General features: G+C 29.7%; 1 protein-coding gene across 5 annotated transcripts in view; it reads right to left on the reverse strand.

The window, feature by feature from the left end:
• Positions 1–3,977: 3,977 nt before the first annotated feature.
• Positions 3,978–22,315, reverse strand: part of LOC111624378 (protein retinal degeneration B-like) — a 90,488-nt gene continuing 72,150 nt past the window's right edge. For 4 of the 5 annotated variants that reach the window (XM_023367200.1, XM_023367201.1, XM_023367203.1 and 1 more), the window contains exons 9-20: positions 21,468–21,804; positions 21,165–21,369; positions 20,809–21,065; positions 19,700–19,860; positions 18,434–18,604; positions 16,725–16,877; positions 12,330–12,478; positions 11,620–11,736; positions 10,690–10,806; positions 10,479–10,627; positions 8,939–9,088; positions 3,978–4,490 (exon numbers count right to left, since the gene is read on the reverse strand). In XM_023367200.1, coding sequence (XP_023222968.1) covers positions 4,280–4,490; positions 8,939–9,088; positions 10,479–10,627; positions 10,690–10,806; positions 11,620–11,736; positions 12,330–12,478; positions 16,725–16,877; positions 18,434–18,604; positions 19,700–19,860; positions 20,809–21,065; positions 21,165–21,369; positions 21,468–21,804 — 2,177 coding nt within the window. In that variant the 3' untranslated portion in view covers positions 3,978–4,279. Of the gene's footprint in view, positions 4,491–6,671; positions 9,089–10,478; positions 10,628–10,689; positions 10,807–11,619; positions 11,737–12,329; positions 12,479–16,724; positions 16,878–18,433; positions 18,605–19,699; positions 19,861–20,808; positions 21,066–21,164; positions 21,370–21,467; positions 21,805–22,315 lie in introns of those variants that run through there. The other variant, XM_023367204.1, reaches the window with a different exon arrangement.

Below are 22,315 nucleotides of genomic sequence, written 5' to 3' on the forward strand. Positions count from 1 at the left end.
GTGATGGAATGCATAACTTTTTTTGTTTCAACAACGTCTCACCCAGCACAGTGGTCGTAAACTCTTAAATATATTTTACGTCGTAATAAAAATATAACTTGACAAACGTATTTATAAATAATTTATATTCAAATTAAATCATTTCTATGACCAAGGGCGGCGTAAGGCATGGACGACGTGGGCCACCGCCTATGCCTCGCGGTCCGAAGGGCCTCGCGTTTCGAAGGTTTATGCATTACTTAAAAGCCGCGAACGCGACGAAAATATTTTACTCGTCATAAAATGATAGTTTGTCAAATTTTTATTCATAAAAATGCAGTTTCAACTGCTTTTTATTTTATAAAATCCTTATTCTTGAGCCGCCAGAGGGCCTTTTAAACAATAGGTAGTCTGTTAGCGTTGGTCAGTAGTAGTACAAATTCAATACGAACGTTTGTTTCTTGAAAATCTGATCACGATTTAAATACAGTATTTACTTTTAATATTACCGATATGTCATCGAAAAGAAAACGTATTGTATTATCATTAAAAGACAAATTAAAGTATTTTTTCGATTATCCGGATTTTTCCTTATCCGGACTACCTTCATCCCCAATTAGTCCGGATAATAGAGGTTCTACTGTATTTGTGATATTGAGTTTAAGGGATCACCACATTAGTAGAAGCTATCTGCTGTGTTTGGAAATTTTATTACTATTTGACTAATTATTGAAAGTTTCCAACAATTAATAGTAATTCTGTAATAACTAAACTGTTACATAAAAGAATTTTTCAATAAATTTATAATATATAAAATGCAGATTAATTATTCTGAAATCTGTATATTGGATTAAAATTTAAATTAAAATGCAGGTATCCCTTGTATAACATGGTTATTACATTCCAAAAAAGTGCTGTGTTATGCAAATCCATGTATGAAACAAAGGACTAGTGCAAAATATAGGGTTAGGTTCCAGAAATTAACAAAAGTATACAATTCTTTTTTGTTATTAAGAGAAATATGTTTATTAGAGCAATCAATAATTTATTTCCAATCAATAATTAACTAAAAATTACAATTGTGAGAAGCCAGGGACCACAGGGTCACTTCCTAATGACCCCTTAATCGGCAACAATCTGCAAAGACTGCTCACGTTGTCGTTTCAGAGGGCTTTTTATCAAGTGGCGAGGGGTGAACAAGTCGACAGGTGCCTGTGTTTCGGAGTGACATGTGACAGGTTTTTAACAGACAACAACAAGAATTTATTATATAACTAATCCTAATGATTAGATGTGATTAAATGAGGTTACATGTACATTCCTACAGAGTGGATTGACAAAAGTTTCTAATCAGCTTGCGTGCTGACCTAATGACCTAGCTCTGTTGCTACTTATGCTGAGAGAGAGTTTACAAGAATCTATAGATACCTCAATATTCGTTGGTCAAATTAGATAACGTTTGTTTGATTGGAGAGAGAGGAATTCGAAGAGGACTGGCAATTGTATGGCGGATCTTCTTATCTCGTTGACTTGCATGGGCCGGGACAGTCCATTCGTGGAGGTCTGCTGAACTTGGCACCTAGTTGTCAATTACTCTGGACACTAATTAATCTATTCACCTTCCTTTGGACTTGTATGGGACGATCGCCCAGAACTTCATGTCTCCACCTTTTTATTCTTGATGCCTGGGAAAATGATCATGGGATTGACTATTGACATGTCAAAGGTTCATTCCCAGGTGCGGGCATAGGTTTCTTCTGATGATTTTTAATAGCTGCTGTTTCTCTTTCACAGTCGAATGTTTTCCTTTTGTCATCTTGTTGTCAAAATTCCTCTCTGTTCGTTTAGAGAGAACATTATATGATTTGTTCTAGAGCGATGTTTTTTTAATAATAATCGCGTTAAGAAATTAAATTACAAAGTTGTAATTTTGCACAAAATTCGCTCATTTCTCTGCTCGGGCCTGTAGATAGGCCCACGGGCTCACACAATTAAAAATACTGTTTTACATATGAATATTTTAGTTAAATGATGGGGTTTTATTTTAGAAAGTATCATCATCATCTGAGCTTTTTTGGTGATCTTGATCAGAAATATCAGCACTGTCTTCATTTTTATCTTTACCATAAAAATTTTTTATGTATGACAAAATAAAAAGTAAAAATATATTAATAATCAAAAATTGTTTTAAAAGCTCACTCGACTCAGTTTTCAGTGAGGATCAAGCAATTTATTTTCTAGAATTTGTGTTTGAATACCAAATTGTTTGAGTTAGGAACAGTTCAAGTACTGAGATATTGCTGTATTTCATTTGTCATTTTTACAAATGACTACTTACCTACAGTTAAAAGAAGTTTAATAACACTTAACACTTATCTACAAATGTTTAAATAAACTTTTATAAATCAATCTTCATATTCACTAAAACAAAACACAATGTGATCTTAAGGGCTAAAGTCTGAAAGCAACGACAATGACATCTGGTTGATAGGAAAGCTAGAACGAGGAAAGAAACAAATTGCACTATCAATTTTCATTAAAGTAAACCTGGTGAAAGGCATAAAACCAATTGAAAATTTCAATATTCTAAAATCTGTGGGCAAATTTGAGATAGCATGCATGTTTACTTAAATAAAAAATTATCAAATATTGGAGTTTTCACTTAAAAGTTTCAAAATTTTGTCAAGAATTTGAGACATTTACAGTTATAAATTTCTCAGATTCTCAAACTGAGTTAGAGCAAAACCAAGTTGTAGAAGTGCTGTGTTGTCTGAGGGATATCTGTACAATGTTTTAAACAAAATTAGTATCACTAATATATTTTTAAAAAATATGTAATGTTAAATATGCTGCTTTTGTTGACAACATTCCTTTTGTAAATTTTAAATTTCATTCATAAAATTTTGCAATGCAATGGTTTTACTTTATTAAGTAAAAACTGATTTTTTTTTTCCTAAGGACAGATTGAATTTTTTGTTATAATAATAAATATAAATGTTTTTCTTTTAAATTTTATTTTGCTAATTAAATTAAAGAAATTGAATATNTGAAATTTGATTTTTTAATGTTAACTCTCAACAACTGAACTTAATATGCTGTTCTGAAGATCTGACATTTTTGTGTCAATTCCATATTTTTATAGCCTCTAATTTTCATATATGCTTTCTATTATGAAACAATTTTTATAGTTGGCCTATTAAGCCAACATACTTGAAAGAGGCCATTAGGAGAATATGTCCTGGACTTTGGATTTACTGTAGTTTGCAAGTAGGAAGTTCTTCAGTCCTCTTATGGCCATAAGGCCCTGATTTGATATCTTCTGACTTTCATGTTTTCCCATCAACAAATAAGCAAAGTAATTGTTTCCAGGTGGCTGCAGAAATTGAGTCAGGAATTTTTTGTGAAGATGACCTATGTAATTTATTCATCACATCTTCAAGGCCAGCACAAGAGATCTGATGCCCCTAGATAAAGAAAATTTAGCTGCCTATATACAGTATATTATTGATGAATCACACAAATACACATTTTTATAAATATCCATGGGTATGAGTATGTAACATCATTGTAAACATCTTTTTTAAAAGTTTTATTAATGATCAATCTATCTTTTCTTTGCTTAGAGATGCCAGCCTTACTCATAAACAATTGCTTAATGATAAAACTAGCATTGTTGTAGATTCCACTTGCATTTTTATATCACTTAAAAGATGCAGAAGTTGGGTAACATTTTATACATAAATTTACTTTCATTTTTTTAATAAAACTTCTTACAGTTGAAACAATACAGTAGAGCGTCGTTTATCCGAATCAATTGGGGACTGGGGTGGTTCGGATAACTTATTTTTCAAACAACGAATCATGTACGAAAAAATATATTAATTTATCCCATGTTGAAATTTTTCTCCGTTGCGTGTTGCTTCGCGTTGAATTTTCGTCGATGTTAAGCCTAACGAAGACTATTGTATCGTTAAAAATTATTTTTTTTTTTNCACTCGATTTTTGCCCTCCTAAATTGCTATCCACTGACCCTGTGAGCGGGACTCACTGCCCCATTGTCGGAAACCGGTTTAGGCTTTGATGCATAAACCCCGATTCTCACACCTGTGTCTATGGATCAGCAGTTGCTCCATAGACACGAATTCATAATTGCATTTTATGCATATAGCCATGGGTAATTGGCACAAAAAGTACAGTAAATAAATTCTATTGTTATTCCAGCATTAAGCTAAAATTGTTATTATTTTTATATGACAAAATTTGGTAATCTTTGTATTTGGTAATGGATTTAAGTGTAATTTCAAAAATACTGCAAAGAAGTACATACATTCTTCTGCAGATTTCTTAGATATTCAGCTTTGTGCCTGAGAGGATCGGTTGAAAGTCCATCAGCAAAAGACACCAGCCCACGGGGAAAGTTGTGCTGTGCAAGCCAGGAGATGACTCTTTGCTGCTGCATGTCTGGACGACCGGTGATGTAGACGAGGACATAACCCAGTTCCTGCCAGTGCCTGAAAAAATCTGACCACTGCAATATCAAATTTTATTTGACTTTAAAGTTTAAAAAAAAAAAAAAAAAAACAGTTGTTAATAAAGAAATATTAAATCCAAAAAGACTTTGTTGTGTGTGTTTATTTTTTCTGATTTAAATTAGTGTTTTACCAAACTTACTTCAGAGTTGAAAATTAAATATTGATAAACATTTTAAAAATAGTTTATTTTTTCAGGTCTAAGTCAAAAATATATACATTTTTCAATTAGAATTGAAATGTGATTATAACACATTCCCTATTATGTAAGTGTTTTTTCAGCTTGTTTATTACATGATACATAATAAACAAGCTGAAAAATACTGCATGAACATTATAAAAACATTATAATAGGTTTTGTTTTATACTTTTAACAGCCAAATCCATGAGTCTAATTTCAGCATTTTATGTCCTTGTTTTACTTCATTTGTTTAAACTAAAGTAATGTGCAACTTTACTGCTATTGTCAGTTCTCTTCAAGTTTTAAAATTTTTAATAAGTTTGGTAAGGTAAAGAGTTGAAATAATTAAAATGCTTGCCTTTATGTTTTTACTATGATCCATTTGTCTGTCAAGATTAATAATGCTTCAGTTACAATTTTTCAAACATCATTATTTTATGACACAAACTTTTTCAAAAATCTTTGTGTAGCTTGAAGATATTATGAGCACAAATAGAACAAAAGTAATGCATCACTTGTCATACAATGCATCTTGCAAAAGATAGTATGATTTGATTCTTTATCAAACTGAGTAGAAGACAAAAATATGTAATGGTTTTAGGAGATTAACACACACAAATTACTTGAAACATTCAAATTCATTTACTTAATGAGATATTTAAATTTGCAGATTTTAGGAACAAATTCTATATTTATCAACTGTCTTGATAAGTGAAAAATACTCAAAAACAGTTTAACATATTTATAAACTTTATTCCAGTAATGCAAATTATTAGAATAAAATTTTTAAACAGGTTGAAATGTAACAACCTGTTTCTGTTGTTGTTTAAGTGAAAATTTATTGTTTGATTCAAATCAAAATTTTATTTATTTTGAATCATCTAAAAAATTTAGAATACAGTGTGTGATTGGTTAACTAACAAATTGGATAATAAACACTTTCGCAAAAGATTTTTATGATTGGACAATGAACACTTCACTGAACAAACATAAAAAGAAGTGACAGAAATAGCAAATACCGATTGATTTTCCTTTGATTTGTCTTCAGGTAACTTTTTGGAGCGCAGGAGACGTCAACGTCAACACTCAACCCGATATATACTGATCAGATAGTATTCCTCGAATTTTGAAATAGTCCCTTGTAATTCCAGCCTTTTATTTTTCTGACAAACAATTCTTTTATAGTATTCGCAAGACTGTCGGGTGGGCACTCATTAAGTTTTGTGTCGGTTTTTATTTTCAAAAGGTGAGAGTATAATAGCAAAGGTAGAGAGTGGGCAGAAAATGTCTGATGTTGCTGGGCAGTATGGCTTGAACAAATCTACAGTAGGGTGCAGTTCAATCTTATCTAAGAAAGATACTGTATAATTAAGAAAACTCGAGCAGCTAAAGGAGTAACAAATATCACATCTGAGAAATAAAGAACATTGAAGAGCTTGTAATGGAACCTGGAACAAATCTGACGACAGAAGAACGCCAAGAACTCTTGAATGAAGAACACCAAGAAACTTGACGAGATATGTTTTATTATGAAAAAGAGGATTAATGCCGATATATCTGCTATTAACTAAAGATCTTTTGAAGAAGTGGGGGATGTCAGATCAACAGTCTTAGAATGGCATCCAAACCAGGTTGAGGCTTGGGGATTTCTACAATTGCAATGCTATTAATTCTGAAAATCCTGAAGAGAGAAAAGCAATCAACATTAGACAGATTATTTAACCCCCACAAACAAACAAAACATGAGTAATAAAAATGCAAGTCTGTGTGTATATGTGTTTTTATTATTACATATAAATAAATGTAGTAAGAAAGTATATATTTTTTATTTTTGGGGTCTCCAGAATGAATTAATCAAATTCCCATACAAGCCTATGGTAAATTGATAATCAGTTAACGAACAATTTGGATAGCGAACAAAGTCTTGGAATGGATTATGTTCATTAACCGATCACCCACTGTATTTACCAAANAGCAAAAATTTAAATTTGCCGACTGGAATGCTTTCGGATAACCAGCTTTCGGATAGACGACGCTCTACTATATTAAATATTGAAGTTGCAGAGCTCAGAAAAACATCTTTGATGTGGATGATGTTTGAAGAATCACAGATCATCATCATAAAATACAAGAAATAATAATCATAACAGAACATCATCAAAGATGTGGAGGATGATCTTCTGTTGTGATTATTTCAAAATATCAATTTCTCTTTTTGAAGATAAATACCATCGGTAAATTTGTGTATGTTGGGGAGATGTGCATAGAAGCTGAGTTGTTTAATTAACCAAAATTTCAATTATGTGTAATATAGGTATGATACATTTTGGACTAAACAGGCACAGATATAGTTATTTGTTTAAATGCATCATTATCAGTTTTTCTTTTTTTTGTTTGTTGAGAACTTGCTTCTTCAGTTTCGTGTGGTACAATGGATATTCTAACAGATTCTTTAGATACATGAATCATTCTTTGGTATCTCATAATCAGATGATTTAATAATTTGACTTTGCTATCATCCAATAAATTATCAATTTATACTCTCAAGTAATTCTTCAATATTATTGCCAATTCCCTTTTCAGGCTTTTGATAAGTTGTCAACAATTCTGGAGAAACTTGGGCCATTTGCTTTGCCATTAAATTGCTTTTCCTATTAAACCATCAGCCATAGACAACAACAGACCCAACAGAAGAAAAAGTGCACCACCAGATTGGTTATTTACTTTTTCTTCCTTGTTATTTAAAGAAATGTTTTACAATAAATTTCCTAAAAACACTTTTATAGTTTCTTAATTTATGACCATCAGATAATATATTTCCTCTCAACAAATTATCACATATTTCATATAAAACTTTAATTTGATCTGGAGATGCTTCTTTCAACATTGCCCTTCTCTGCAAAGCAGTAGTCTTTGCTAAAAGTGCCAACATATGATCATTTTTTTCATTTTATTGCTAAGTACGTCCAAAAAAGTACCTTGTTTATCAAGAAACAGGATTCCTTCACAGAAAATTTCTTATCCACTTTAGGATAAAAATCCAATAACAAATAACCAAATTCCTTTTCAGTTGCTTTTTTATATGCATCTATGAAAAAATCAAGTTTTCCAGCAAAAGGATAGCAACCCAAACAATTCACTACTTTCACATCATAATTCTGTTTTTCAGAAGTAAATTTGACATTATTACGATTATGCTTACATTACAATGATGAAATTCAGTTGTAAACAAAAATGTCATTTTTGGAGACATTCATGCATCACATTATCAATCATCTTTGCATAGAATCAGGTAAACTATACATAATTGTAATATCTTTTTAAGCATTTTTTTGTATATTTTTTAACAAATGATTATTCTTACCAATATAGTTTTCCCAGATTGTAATGGTCCAACAATTATACAAGTACTTGGATGTTTGAAATACATGCCAATCTTATCAATTTTAATAAATTAATAAAATTTTGATCCAGAAGTTATCTCCTTAAATATTAACAAATCCTTTTTGTTCTTTTCTATATAAATTTCTTTCATATGTTCTGCACATTGTTCAAACGAACTATAATCTGTTACTTACATCACTAACAATTACAAAACCAAACTTTCCTTCTCCTTCCAAAACTCCATTAACTTTAAAATAACACAAGAAAATAGGAAAATTATTTACCACAGCAATACAAGAATTCAAAGACTTGTATAAATGAGGAGAAACAGTATAAATTTTATTTACGTAAAAAGTAGTAAAAAAACATGGCCAATGGTATTACATTTAATTATAGAAATAAATATAATACTGTCGGCCATGTTTTTTTACTATTTTTTTACTTAAATGTATTATTGTGATAATGGCAAGAGTACCAGAGGATGCCTTTTTACCATATTTACATTTTATTGTGGAGGCAGTAGCCTCTAAAGAAAGGTTGCCTCCGTACTTGTGAATTTTATGGACTGTTGCTGGAGTGAACGATGGAAGAGTAATGGAAGCAAAGTATTTACCTTTGTTAAAAACGTTGTACTTTTATATTTATTTCTACAGTAAGTAATAAGAAAATCATACATCTCCATGATTGGTTATTATTTGATACAAATTAAGTTTAAAAGAATTAGTAGAAGAAATATTCTTTAAAAATAGAAAATATAGTCCAAAGTGTATGTACCTATACTTTTATTATGTCATGGCTAAGATTTTCAAATTTAAATCAATAGTTCTAAAATCAAAATAAAGGTACTAGCAGAATATCAAATTACCTGACAACGTCCACTGCTCCTGCCCTCACTTTAGGATCCTTTCCAGTGACGGACACACTGGCTGTGAATGAGCCATCTATGCTGAAGACCACACACTCTGTCTTCTGGGGAACCACAGCCAACAGGAATTCCAAAGATGTGCGATCTCCCCTAGAGGAAAAATTTTGTTTTAAAAATGTCTGTAGAGCAGAAATTGTTAGTGTCATAGAGATTAGATTTAGTAGTTACAAAAAACTGGAATAGTAGTAAATTCAAAATTAAAGGTTTATTGTTAACACATATTCCAAAGCACCAAAAAAGAATGAATAATTAAGTGAACGCTATAATTCCATTACTTTATTGTTTATTTTATTTTTAATATAATAAATAGTATTGTACAGAGTGCTTCAAAAAATTTTAATACTTATATGGAGAAAGTGGCAATTACTGCAGCAGAAGTAGCAGGATTGCACCTTTTACAGAACTCCACAGTCAGGTTATGAGTTCTTGCACACAATGAGAACAACATGCCACTGCAAATCCAGCATAAGAAGTTATTTATTACCATATTAGTGTTAACATTTTTTGAAGCATCCTGTATAACATTGTATGTGGTATTAATAACTATTATTATTATAATTTACTTTATGCTACTGTGACTGTGTGATACCAGTACAGTGAGGTCATCATTCAGACATTGCAATGCATTTAAAAGGAAATTTATTTATTCCTGTAATTCTGGAGGTCTTTTTTTATTGTATGTTTTTGTTAAAGTCTTCCAGCATATTCAGGATGAGTCTTATATTATTTTGCTTTTTAAGAAACTTTTCCATCTGTATGCTATATGGCCATATTAGATTCTTGACCAAATTTATGGCAGCACAACATAAAAACTAGAGACAGCACTTTCCTCTTCTTTATTTCCTCTATCAGAGAAATCTGTAGACATTTCACTGAGAAACTAGTAAACTGTAGTGTTAACTCTTTTTGTTGCAATAGGACATTTGGAATACAAAAAGTTTCTACAGAAAATTTCAAAACATGATGTGTCTAAATAGTTAAATAAACAAAAGACATTCAAAAGTTATACCCAAGGCTGTGCCACACAATATATTTTTATTCTAAGAGAAACAAGATCTCATCCATTCAAAAACAGAATAACCATTGTGCAACTAGGGAATAAGTGCATCATTATTTTTTTTTTAATTTAATTAACTCTGCAAAAAATGCACAGTTAAGTTGCAAACTGATTATATCTTTTAACAAGGAGAGACAGAAACATGTTTCACAGATTTGGATCATATGATTATTCTGGGATACTAAAAAATAGTCCCCCCATGAGATCACAGATTCTCCACTAATGAGAAAATTGTGATTTGCTTTTGAACTTGGGGAAATTGGTAGTTATTGAAAAAACAATATACATAAAAATTACTTGCTTTTTTTTTTATTGAATTGTTCATTGAATTAAAAATGTGCAAAGCTTCATTCATCAATTTGAAAAAAATGAAACACATGCAGAAAGATTTCTGAAATCACTAAAAATTCCATAAATATGAACCTGACTGTCATCTTGACCGGAAATATTCCATAAGTCAACATTTTATCTTCAGGTATAGTGTAACTGATGCGACCGTTCTTGTCAGTGACTTCTGTGCTGAAGAGAGACCATTCTCCCGTTCTTACATCTTTCATCACGTGAATATCAATCTGGTAAAAATACAAAAAAATTAACTCAAAGTTAAATGTGCTAAGAAAATAATTTTACAAACCTTTTCTCCAGTCAGGGCAACCATGTCCAATGGTCCATACATAAATCTGGCATTGAGAACTTGTGGATTTCCTTCTTTGACTAGTACGTCATTAGCTCTATGATTTGCTGTTATGTTCTGCAATGTAATTAAATCTTTTTTATGTGGTCTATATATGCATGTTTTGAAATTGAAATTTAAAAAAAATAAGTTTTAAATGGAAATATCTAAAATAATACTTTTTTAATTATATGATCACTAATGTAATCAATACCAATATCAACTCATAACCAATATTGTTTTGTTCCATTGACTATTGACTATATTGTTTTGTTACTATATATTGACTATATATTGACTATTCTGTTATAAAAGTATGAGAATTAATTTTTGTCCAACATCAGTGCCATAAGTAACTTTACATGTGTGCTGTACAAGGTATTTTCCAGAAAAGGAAAACGAAAAATAAAACATAAAAGAAACAAATAAAATAGAAATAGTCAATTATATTGTAACTTCAACCAAAAATATTATGGTGTTGGCCCCTGCAGCAGCAAAATTAAAATTTTAGAATAAAAAACATAATACTGATCACTTTGGGGCTCTTTGTCTTGTACATCCATTGTATCTGCTTAGTCCAATATACATATAAATAATTCATAATTTGTAATTATCATAAACAATTTTTTGAAAATTCTCATGTCTATTAAATTACAGCAAAATTTTATACATTGTATCACAAAGACATTTTTATTATATCTGTATATAATTTTTTTGTAGCAGTTACGATTTTCAATGGAGATATTTTTCCAAGCAAACTGTGCATCAATCTGAAAAACTCTTCAGTTTTTTAATATTTTTAGTATTTGGCACAAAAATCTAATGTAATCCTTTAATATTTTTTTCTATCAATTTTCAAAAAGAAAAGAAATTTTGGTTACATAATCTTACTTTTAATTTTACGGAGGTCCTCTTCTTTAACCACTTCTCTCGAACAGTAGACGACTGAGAGCGAGGAATTTCCTTTTCGCTCTCTGCAGGATGTCCCAAGTTGTTAACTCTAATAATCTAAAGAAAACAAAAAATTTTGACATATCGTAAAAATGAGTTAACATAAATTAATTTATGCAGATTTCCATTACAATTTGATAATGCTTCTCTTAAACATTGGAATTTTTGTTCTTACAATTGTTTTGAAGATAAAATGTAAAAAGTCTTGGTGAGTTATTCTTTGTACTGTGTGTGTTGCAACATCAATACAAGATAATGGTGCTCCTTTAGGTTTGCATCAAAGAGAAACTTATTAAATCAAAGGCTTTAAAAATATGTTTTCATAAAGGGTGTGAGAATGCTCACAACTATTAAGTAAATTTATTTCTGATGTAATGTAAAAACTGGGAACAACAAATTATCTATATATTACAAAAAAAAAATTCACAAGTTTTTGGAAATTCTCTTGTCAAATAACATACTTATGCCATAAACCTTGTGCAAACAAAAGCAGAACATAATGGCAAATTCTCTAAATGTTTTATTTTTAAATATTATAAAATTATTGTTAAAATATGTCATTAATTGAATATCCAGATTCAGATTAAACAGAATATCAAAGTCCATTCTATAATTATAAAATTCTAATTAATTTAAACAAAAATTCTTACTTGTCTCAGAATAAATGCAATGACATCTGTAGATTCCCAATAGCTGGCGTGAAACAAGTAGGGTAAAGCATTCAGTGGAAAATTTGTCAGTCCATCAGGACAATACAGAGCATAATCCAGTCGCTTTGTTCCCCACCATCTTTGGCTTACTGAAACGATAGTTAATTTTCTATAAATTCTTTATAACAAGCATGATTAAAACTGTACTGATGCTTGAAACTGAAATAAATAATGTGTTAAGTTTCCAAGATTTGTATAAATATGTAAACATTTTGAACTGCATATGATGTAGATATTATAATATGCATTTGTGCAGCTGGATATTTTTATACTAGAATCAACTGTGAGTTTTTCTGACAAACTTCTATATTCATCTTTTTATAGTTATCAATTTCTCATTAGCAGCATTAAAGTAGATGGGAAAATATGAGAAAAAATTTTAATTTTTTCTACATAGTAAGTAAAAATGCCAAGATTGGTCCACTCTGATTTTTGCATCTGACAGTAATTCATTATTTAGGAAAATCAGAGAAATAAAAAATTTGGCGACTTTTTGTGACTTTAGATATTGGAGTGCATTTTGTGTAAATACTTGCAATGAAGTTTCTAAGAAAAGTGATCACAAGCTTGCTGCAGCAATCGTGTTTGTGTATTGGTAAATAAATATATTGGTTGTCATTACTTTTTGTGTATTCAGTATACTGTATTGAACAAAATTATGTGGACCACGTCCCACCATTCTCTATGTGGCGCAAGGCGCACCATGAAAAAAGTTTGGTGACCCCTGGTCTATGGCAATGTTTTCCTGTGATATTCCTCAAGGACACAATCTGATCAGAATTCCAAATAACTTACGACACTTCATATGCATATCAACTTTGGTTGATCAAACAGCTTCAGAAGAGTTTATTTTGATCCAATGACATTTAAGTGAAGAAATGGGCTTTGTTCACTCTGCTTGAAAAATACTATTTCAATAACTAAGACACTAAGTTCATTTTTGGCAAAGCTTGATGTATCTACTGTACTTAATCTGCTGAGTTTCCCTTTAACATTCCATTTTCATCTATCCATATCTGAAGTTGGTCCCTTAACCATGTAGAGAACATTACTGTTCCTTCAACTTCACTCATTTCACCCACTGTTTCAACAAATCAACATGCCTATTATAGAAAAAAATATTATTGAAATGACAATTTAGAATAGAAAATAGAAAATTGTGTATGAAAATACACAATTTTCTATTTTCTATTCTAAATTGTCATTTCAATAATAGAAAAATAGAAAATTGTGTATGAAAATACACAATTTTCTATTTTGCAGAATTAAAACAATAAATTGTTGCACTGGTGCTTCATCAATATTATTGCTTTTACACTCTTATGAAATCATTATTGGGCTGCAATTTGAAAAAACTGTAGGCCTATAAATTCCTACACTGTTGTCCGTCTATCTTTAATCTTGAGAATGGAGTTAGATAAATGAAAGTTGAGACCAGATATGGAAACATTAGGGGCAGGAGGCCCCGATGAACTAAATGAACTTTGATGAAAACTGGAAGTCACATTATTTCAATTCAAAAATTTTTCCCTAAAAGGGAGTTAGATAGATGACCTGCATGACTCTATTGCTAATGGAAAAGTATGATTTACAGGGGCAAGCAACTACTAATTTGAGGTGGAGAGCATATATTTTAAAATAAAAAATTATTAAAAATTGCAATTTGGCATTGTGATGATGTTACAATAAATAATTGCTTGTTTCATTTACCTTAAGTAAATAGTTATTTATTTTTTTTAAATAAATTCTTTTTTTTGTATGTTTTTGGACTTGATGCCATGTTAATCAATGAGTTTGTTTGTAAAGTCAAATGAGTTAGAGAATGATATTGTCATTACTCTTCTTTTCATAGAATATTTTAACCAATTTGTTTACAAAAAAAATCCAGGAATGAGTTGCATAACTTTCCCAGGGAAGCTGGGAAAGTTATGCAACATGTTGCTGAATTCTTTTTATGTTCATGCTAATATCTTTGTTTCTTTAAGTTAAAATTGTGTATGAATCTGTCATTATATGATGATATTAAAAAATAACTTAAATTATTAATTATTATAAAAAGACAAAAAGTGTAATTTTGAGAGCAGAGATGAATTTGTTTAAAAGTTGTAAATGCCAAAAATGAGTAAAATCTTCAGTCCATCCCCCACTCAAAACATGACAGATGATCCTCTTGACCTTTAACTAAATTTAATAGCATCAATTTCCTTTATATATATAAGTTACCATACCAAATTTTGCAAAGATTAAGATCTTTATCACATCTTGAGATATTATATGAAATAGATACCAACAGATGCAATAATCACAAAAAAAAATTTTGTATGTATTTGACTGTTTTTCATTCAGGAATCTCAAAAAGTCAAGATTTGAAAAATTCCTTGTGTCAAATTTGAGATCATTACAATACTTTCCTATACATAACAGGCAGGACTATTTCTAAAGCTGAATTTGTGAATGTTGTCTTATCCAAAATATTTTTCTCAGATTATTTCACATGGGAAGTTATTCATGTCATTTCATCTTTTAATTATGGCTCAGCTTGGCCTATATGGCCCTTGCGCCATATAACACCAACCTACCAACCATCTTTTAATCCACAGTTCATACATTCAAATGAATTTAGAAATATCAATATCTTTCATTTACTTCCCAATGTGACCTAAAATTCTTTCCTTTGTGAATTTTTGTTTCATACACTGTATGGAATTAGTACTTCGAAAACTGTCTCATTAGCAATTTGAGTTAACTTGTTTGACTTAACGAATGCAAGATTTGTAATACAAATGAGCTATGGCAGAAAATTTTAAAAATTTCAAATAAAATATTTCATTCAATCAAATTAATAAAATACTTCTTATTTAATTATACTAATTTTTTTCATTTAGAAAGTGATTTTTGCATTAATACAGGGAAAAAAGACTGTGCATAAATTGTTTACATGGAAAAAATATACTGTGATATATGTATCACAGTATATTTTTTCTATAGATATTTAAAAAAGAGTAAAAACAAATTTGCACAACTCCTTTCCCTATTTTTAATTTGATTATCGAAAATGATCTCTTATAAAGTTAATATCATTATCACTTCCATCTAACATAAAATATATACTGTACAGTATATGTTTAAAGTAAAATGCTACATTAAGGATTCAAAGTCTGACTATATAATATTTACAACAAACAAATTACAGGTATCCCTTGTATAACACAGTAATTATGTTCCAAAAAAGTGCAAATCCAACCTATATGAAACAAAGGACTAATGCAAAACAGGGTTACGTTCCAGAAGTTAGTAATGAAAAAGAATAATATACTTTTGTTAAGCAAAATATGTTTATTAAAGCACTTAACAATTTATTCAATAATCAATAGTCAATCAATAATTAATTAACAATACAATTAAAAGTACTGTATTATGCGTTGTTAATATTAATTTTAGTTAAACAAGGACATTTTCCTTTTTACAAAGTATCATCGTCATCTCAGCTTTTTTGTTGTTGATACTTCTGAATAAGATCAACATTTTCATATTTTTATTTTTATCATAAAAATATTTTATGGATGACAAAGCAAAAATATGTTATTTAATCGAAAATTTGTTTTAGCAGGTTGCATTTGTTCAGTTGAGTATCAAGCAATTTTTTTCCCAGAATTTGTGTTCAAATGCTGGATTGTTCAAGTATAGAGATACCACCGTATTTTATTCATCATTTTACAAATGATTTCTTACCTACAGTTAAAAATAAGTTTAACAACACTTTACTAAATATGAAAATCAAACACTTTTAGGTAAATTTATTTAATCTAAAGACTGTCACTGTGCTTTCTTTATGAAGTCTGAAAGCAACAATGACACCTGGTTGATAGGAAAGTTAGTCTTTTTCCTATCAGTTTTCATTAAAGTAAACTTGATGAAAAGCATAAAATAATTTGAAAATTTCAACATTCTAAAATCCGTGGGTGAATTTGAGAAAACACACATGCTTACTTGAATAAAAACAATATTGACTAAGAAAGTTTACACTTAAAAATTGTGAAATTTTGTACAGAGGATTTCCAAAACAGTGTTAGAGCAAAACCAGAAGTTGAAAATTGGGATATCCCTAATTTTCAAACTGTGTTAGAGTGAAACCATGTTGTAGAAGTGTCGTGTTGTGTGAGGGATACCTGTATACTTGTTTTGAGTAATTTATAAAAATTGAAACTAAAAAATGTTGTATTGAAATTTCAATGATGTATCTATTAATTTGGACAGTATGTGTGAACTTTCATGCTAATATATTAATATATTAGCATGAAATCATACATATATAATAATTAAATATATTCTTACTTGAAGATATTGATGCTAAAGGTATTGTATCATTAACTCCTGATACATTACTGGCAATACTGGCTTCGCTAGGACGTCTTCCCCTATTTACGGCAGGTGATGTACATGTTGTAGAATCCATAAATAAATGTGAATACATCTGTATGTAATCCACTAAAAATATAAATATTAAAAAATTATTTCTTCATATTAGTAAACATTATCATTTGATTCTATAAAAATAAAAACAAGATCTAAAAGAAAACCATCTTAATGATTGTGATTTTTTAAGTTCTTTTATAATAATTATAGTAGTATTCACACAGGAAAAGTTATAAAACAATATACTGTATTTTCATATTCATAACTCATGGGTTATTCATATTTAACCCTTAACTGGTTTCTTGGGGGCCGCGCGGCCCCCACGCGTCATATTTTTATGATTTTCTAAAAATCTAAATATCGTGTGCAGCTGCCATTTCATGTAATCTCATTACGTCGCGACTTTTAGCGAGTGCCAAATGTTTGGCCCTGTAGCACTTACAAAGATGGAGCTACGTATTTTCTGGGGGCTGTGCAGCCCCCACGATACCAGTTACGTTGGTTTTTTGTGGAAATGTGTTTTTATGTTTTTTTTAATTTTTACAATTATTTTGCAAAGATATCTCAATCTTGCATCAAAAATTCAAAATGACTACCAAAGAATCATTTGAACTGCTAATAGATGATGATAATATACAAATTGCTAGATCAAGCCGAAATCTTCTGAAAAGAGTATGTTGTCATTTTGTGCTGGAAAAAAAGATGGTAAATATGCTACTAAGTGCAACAGTTGTTTGAAATTTATTTGCAAAGTGCATAGTATTACAAAAATACTATGTGATAACTCTCAAGACTGAACTACGTAATCGCGTTAAAATGTTCCTGAGTCTTAAAAATACAAGTGATTATATTACCTGTGGTTTTTTAACAAATGATAGTTAGAGGCTATAAAAGATACTTTTTTATAAGATTAGTTTCTTAAGAATAAGAAAAAAAAATATCTTTGGTATAAACTTACAATATGGTAAATTTTTGTATTGTTAAAATAAGCATACACCAAAATTTGTAACAATTTTGTGATCTCTTGTAATAATTAAGTAAAGAAAATTATATAAATAAATAAAAGTTGATTATACTAAAGAAGGGTTTCATTTAGCATTTATGCCCTTTTGAACTGTCACATTGTTAAACTTGCTCTCTAAAGGCAAATTTTGCTTGGGGGCCGCGCAGCCCCCATGAAACCAGTTACGTTTGAAAAATTTACGATACCAGTTAAGGGTTAAAAGTCAAGTTGAAAGGTTATAAACTATATTGGTTTATACATTGATATTAAACATGCAATTATAATTGTTTAATTATAATACTTAGTTGAAATTATACAGAATTACAGACTTATTCTTATGAAGCAATGGTTGCTCCCATAAATCTGGTCTAGGGCATATGGTAAGGTGGATTATATGAAAGATTTTATTTTTATTCTAATAGGTTATAAGCATGAAAATACAGTGTGTATTTTGTCTTTGGAAAGCATTTAAATTTCAATAAAACAACTGTTTAAAGATACTTAAAAAATGAATAAAAATAATATCTGGATGATTTTGAAAAGCATTTAAACTTCAAATTCACTTAAGTAGTGGAAAATATACAAAATTATTATAATAATTGGAATACACAAATGAGTGTCATACACAGATGAATGGAATTTCCATTTCCTGAAGGATGTTTCTGGTATCTTGACACATTGACTGGTGGCAACTGGGCAAATTGTGCATTCAACAGTGGTTCTATTCTAGAAACTAAAGGATCCGTTGGATGAAATAGATTATACACTTGATTGCAAAGCGGTTTGGCTGGAGGAGCTGTATTGATAGAAACATAAAAAAATGTTTTGAAATAAAATCACTGCAGAACAGAAAACATTTTTATTAAAATTTAAATCACTTACTGTACAATTACATGATAACATAATAATAGAGTTAATAATTGATAATCGTCTACCATATTACTAAGATGATCAATTCATATTCCAATTGAATTTGTACTTAAATTTTCATAAATATCCAAGAAATAATATTTTTGGGCTGCAATTTTCAAATTTCAGATCTATATATTCCCACTGTCGTCTGCCTTTGGTAATCTTAAGAAGAATTAGATAGATGAAAATTGAGACCTGATATGGAAAGCTTAGGGGCTGGATGTCCAACAGACTATATATGAATATCCTATTTGGACTGGAAGTCAAATGATTTCAATTCAAAATTTTCTTGAATACAGAGTTAGACAGATGACCAGCATGATTTAATTGTTATCAGAAGGACTATGACATACAGGGGCAAGAGACCACTAAAATTCAGACCAGATGTGAAAAGCTTAGGGGCCAGAGACAGAGATCCCAATTAACTGTACAATTAACTGGTCTGGATTGGAAATACATCTCATCTTCATGATCAGTGTTTTCATATAAATATTACTATATTTTTGTGCATATAACCCATGGGTTAGCTATGTTTAAAAGACAATTTGAAAAGAGAGTATGAGTTATACACTGATTTTAAATTGCAATTACAAACTCTCATTAATGGAGCAATAGCTGCTCCTGTAGTCATTAGGTATGAAGTGAAGCAGGTTATGCAAAGGTTTTCTTTTTGTTCCATCAATTTTCTGTGGATGATATGAACAAAAATATGGTAATCCTGGTTAATAAATATTGTACCAAAAATTGAATCTGAAGTTATAATCTGATAAAAAAGAAGCAATATATTATCGAATTCTGACATCACATCAAAAGTACATGTGCAAAAATAGATTTGTCTACCATTATTATTATTATTAGTAGTACTAATTTTATTTTATTTATGTAATAAATAAATAAAGTATTCTTAAGACCTTTTTATAAAAAATCTTGACATTTATCTATACACATACTTATAAATACAAATTACAGATGTACTTACAATTTTTATCATCAAATGACATCATTTTCCTGTAGGCTAAAATGGTTCCAAGAGGTGAGCCAAACATGAAAAAGTCACTCACATCAAACTCGAATTTCTGGTTGTCATTCGATCCAGAACTACACTGACGAGGAAGTTTGGAAGAAAGACGAAGGGAATGCCTGTAGTGAATTAAAATCAAGCATTATAATAATTTATAATGTTTTATTATTATTACTTCATGTGAAATAAAAATTTAGTATGAATTTGATTTGTTAACAATTATTAACAGAAGAATAATTATCTACAACTGATTGGTGAATATATATATAACTTTCAATAATAATCTTGTAAATTTTGCATGCCAAAATTTAGCTTGATGTTACTTGCCTTTTGATAATTTACTGCAAATGAATTTTTCAAAAACTTTGTCACAAACAATTTTAATGAATGAGTAATTACCAAATAATCTCACACATATTGAGCAATTTCTCTAAAGTTAGAAATTTTTTAATAATTGAAAATTATTATATTTATTTATTTACTGAAAAATATATTTTAATATTGTATGTAATAAAATATCCAAAATTGTTCTTATTGTAAAATAAAAGAAATCAGAGTTAAAATAGCAGTGTATAATGTAAAAAAAATCACACTTACACTATGTCAATACATTTTTATATGATCAATTAATTGCTAATCAATTTTTCTTCATTGCTCATTAATACTTATTTATAGTGAGATATGAGAGGACAACTGAAACAGTTTAGGTGTCATCCAGATTTGATCTTGGATCCCTACTATGGGGATCCAGGATGAAATCCAGACAAATCCTAGAAATTTTATAAGTGATCTGTTCTGGATGTGTCACGTCCAATCCCTCACTACCTAGTAGCTCTAACTTGGGCTTGATCAAAACATGATGAATATGAAAAAAAGGCACTCTTACGCTTATGGTGCAGAGTCAAAAATGAAAAGAAATTAGTTGTGAAAAATTCACATTATTAAAAATATCAGTTGTTTAATTTTTCATAATATGCCATTTATATATATATATATATATATATATAAATGGCATATTACCAAATTATCAAATCAGATTATCAAATCAAAAGTATATAATGACAGACCTTGATGGATCATGAGTTCCATTTCCCGATTCCATAGGATGAATGTATGATCTTCCACATATTTCATCATCATCTTTCTTAACATTAGAAATAGGAAACAGAGCAGAGTGTGAAGAATAGTGATGTGACACAGTTGCTTGGGTCTGATCCGCATCAGCAATACTAGTTTCACTACCAAAATGACTTCCAATTTGTGATGTGCGACACAAAGCATCATAAGCCATAATTGCTCCCACACTGTCACCAACAATTATGACCTATTTAAAAAAAGCAAATATTTATTTTCCTTTGAATATCAGCATTAAACTTTATTTCAATTCAATATAAAAATGTTAAAATTTTTGAAGTTACATTACCTGCCCTCCAAAATCTTTCCCTTCTTCTGAGCTTAAGAATTCACGGTAAATTTGATTACATGAAGATATTACAGTTGATACATGCTCCTGGTATTCAGGTGAAGAGATGGCAAACAGAGAAAGAGCACCAATAGGAATAGAGTCATAAGTGTTAGATATACCATCAATTGCAGAAGGAGATGCTTGAAAACTATATGGGCTGAGACTGGAATGAGATATTTATCAATTTGCTCTTTAAAGATTTTAATCATACTTCAGTATACAATAAATATCATTTTAAAGATGAGAAATGTCCACACTCACTTTGATAACACAGCTAATGCTTCTGAACAAATGGATGGACAAGAGACCAGACGGATGGATATATGTCCCATTATACCAGGATAATTATGATGAGTGATATTTTTAAAGGCACTGATAAATGTGGTAATGTCTGATTTTTTGTTTGTTATTGATTCGGCACCAGAATCCAGTATGCTTCCAGCATGAAGGACTAAGATTAAGGTGTTTGTCGAAGAATTTAAACGATGGGAAGGCGAACTAGTTAGGGAGACAGAATCAAGGTTGACTCTAGAATTTCTTTCTTGAAAAAATAATTCTTTCTGAACCTTCTTAATATGTACTGAAGAAAATATGCTATCTGTTGAGTTGGGGTGCGATTTTAAATATAAATTTGGATTTGGAAGAGGAAAAATTGGGAATAGGAGAAAAGAAAAGTAGAAAAACAATTATTTACAGTTATTTTGAACACTACATTTTAAATTTATGTTATAATTTAAATAAGAATATTAAATATTATTTCTTATTAAAACAAAGCAAAACTTTACATTATTGATCCTAAACTTACATATAGTCTTACTTCTTGATGTATTAAACAATATCAGATAAGCATTTAAAAAATTTATAGACATTCTTAGGGTAGACATTATAGGGCATTCTTATTCTTTAAAGAATTATATTATATAGAATTTCAGATAATTTTTATAATACAAATATAATTATGAGTAATTTATATATTAAGCATTCTATGTTTTTAAACTTTATAAGAAATTGGAAGTGATGTCAAAGGAAAATCATCCATAGAAAATACTATCTTGCTGTTGTGAGTGGTATTAAAGGATTGCAACAATAATTTGTTTAAAAATGTTTGT

Source organism: Centruroides sculpturatus, unplaced genomic scaffold, assembly GCF_000671375.1.
Source record: "Centruroides sculpturatus isolate CEXI.00-Female unplaced genomic scaffold, Cexi_2.0 scaffold264, whole genome shotgun sequence".
Classification (NCBI taxonomy): Eukaryota; Metazoa; Arthropoda; class Arachnida; order Scorpiones; family Buthidae; genus Centruroides; species Centruroides sculpturatus.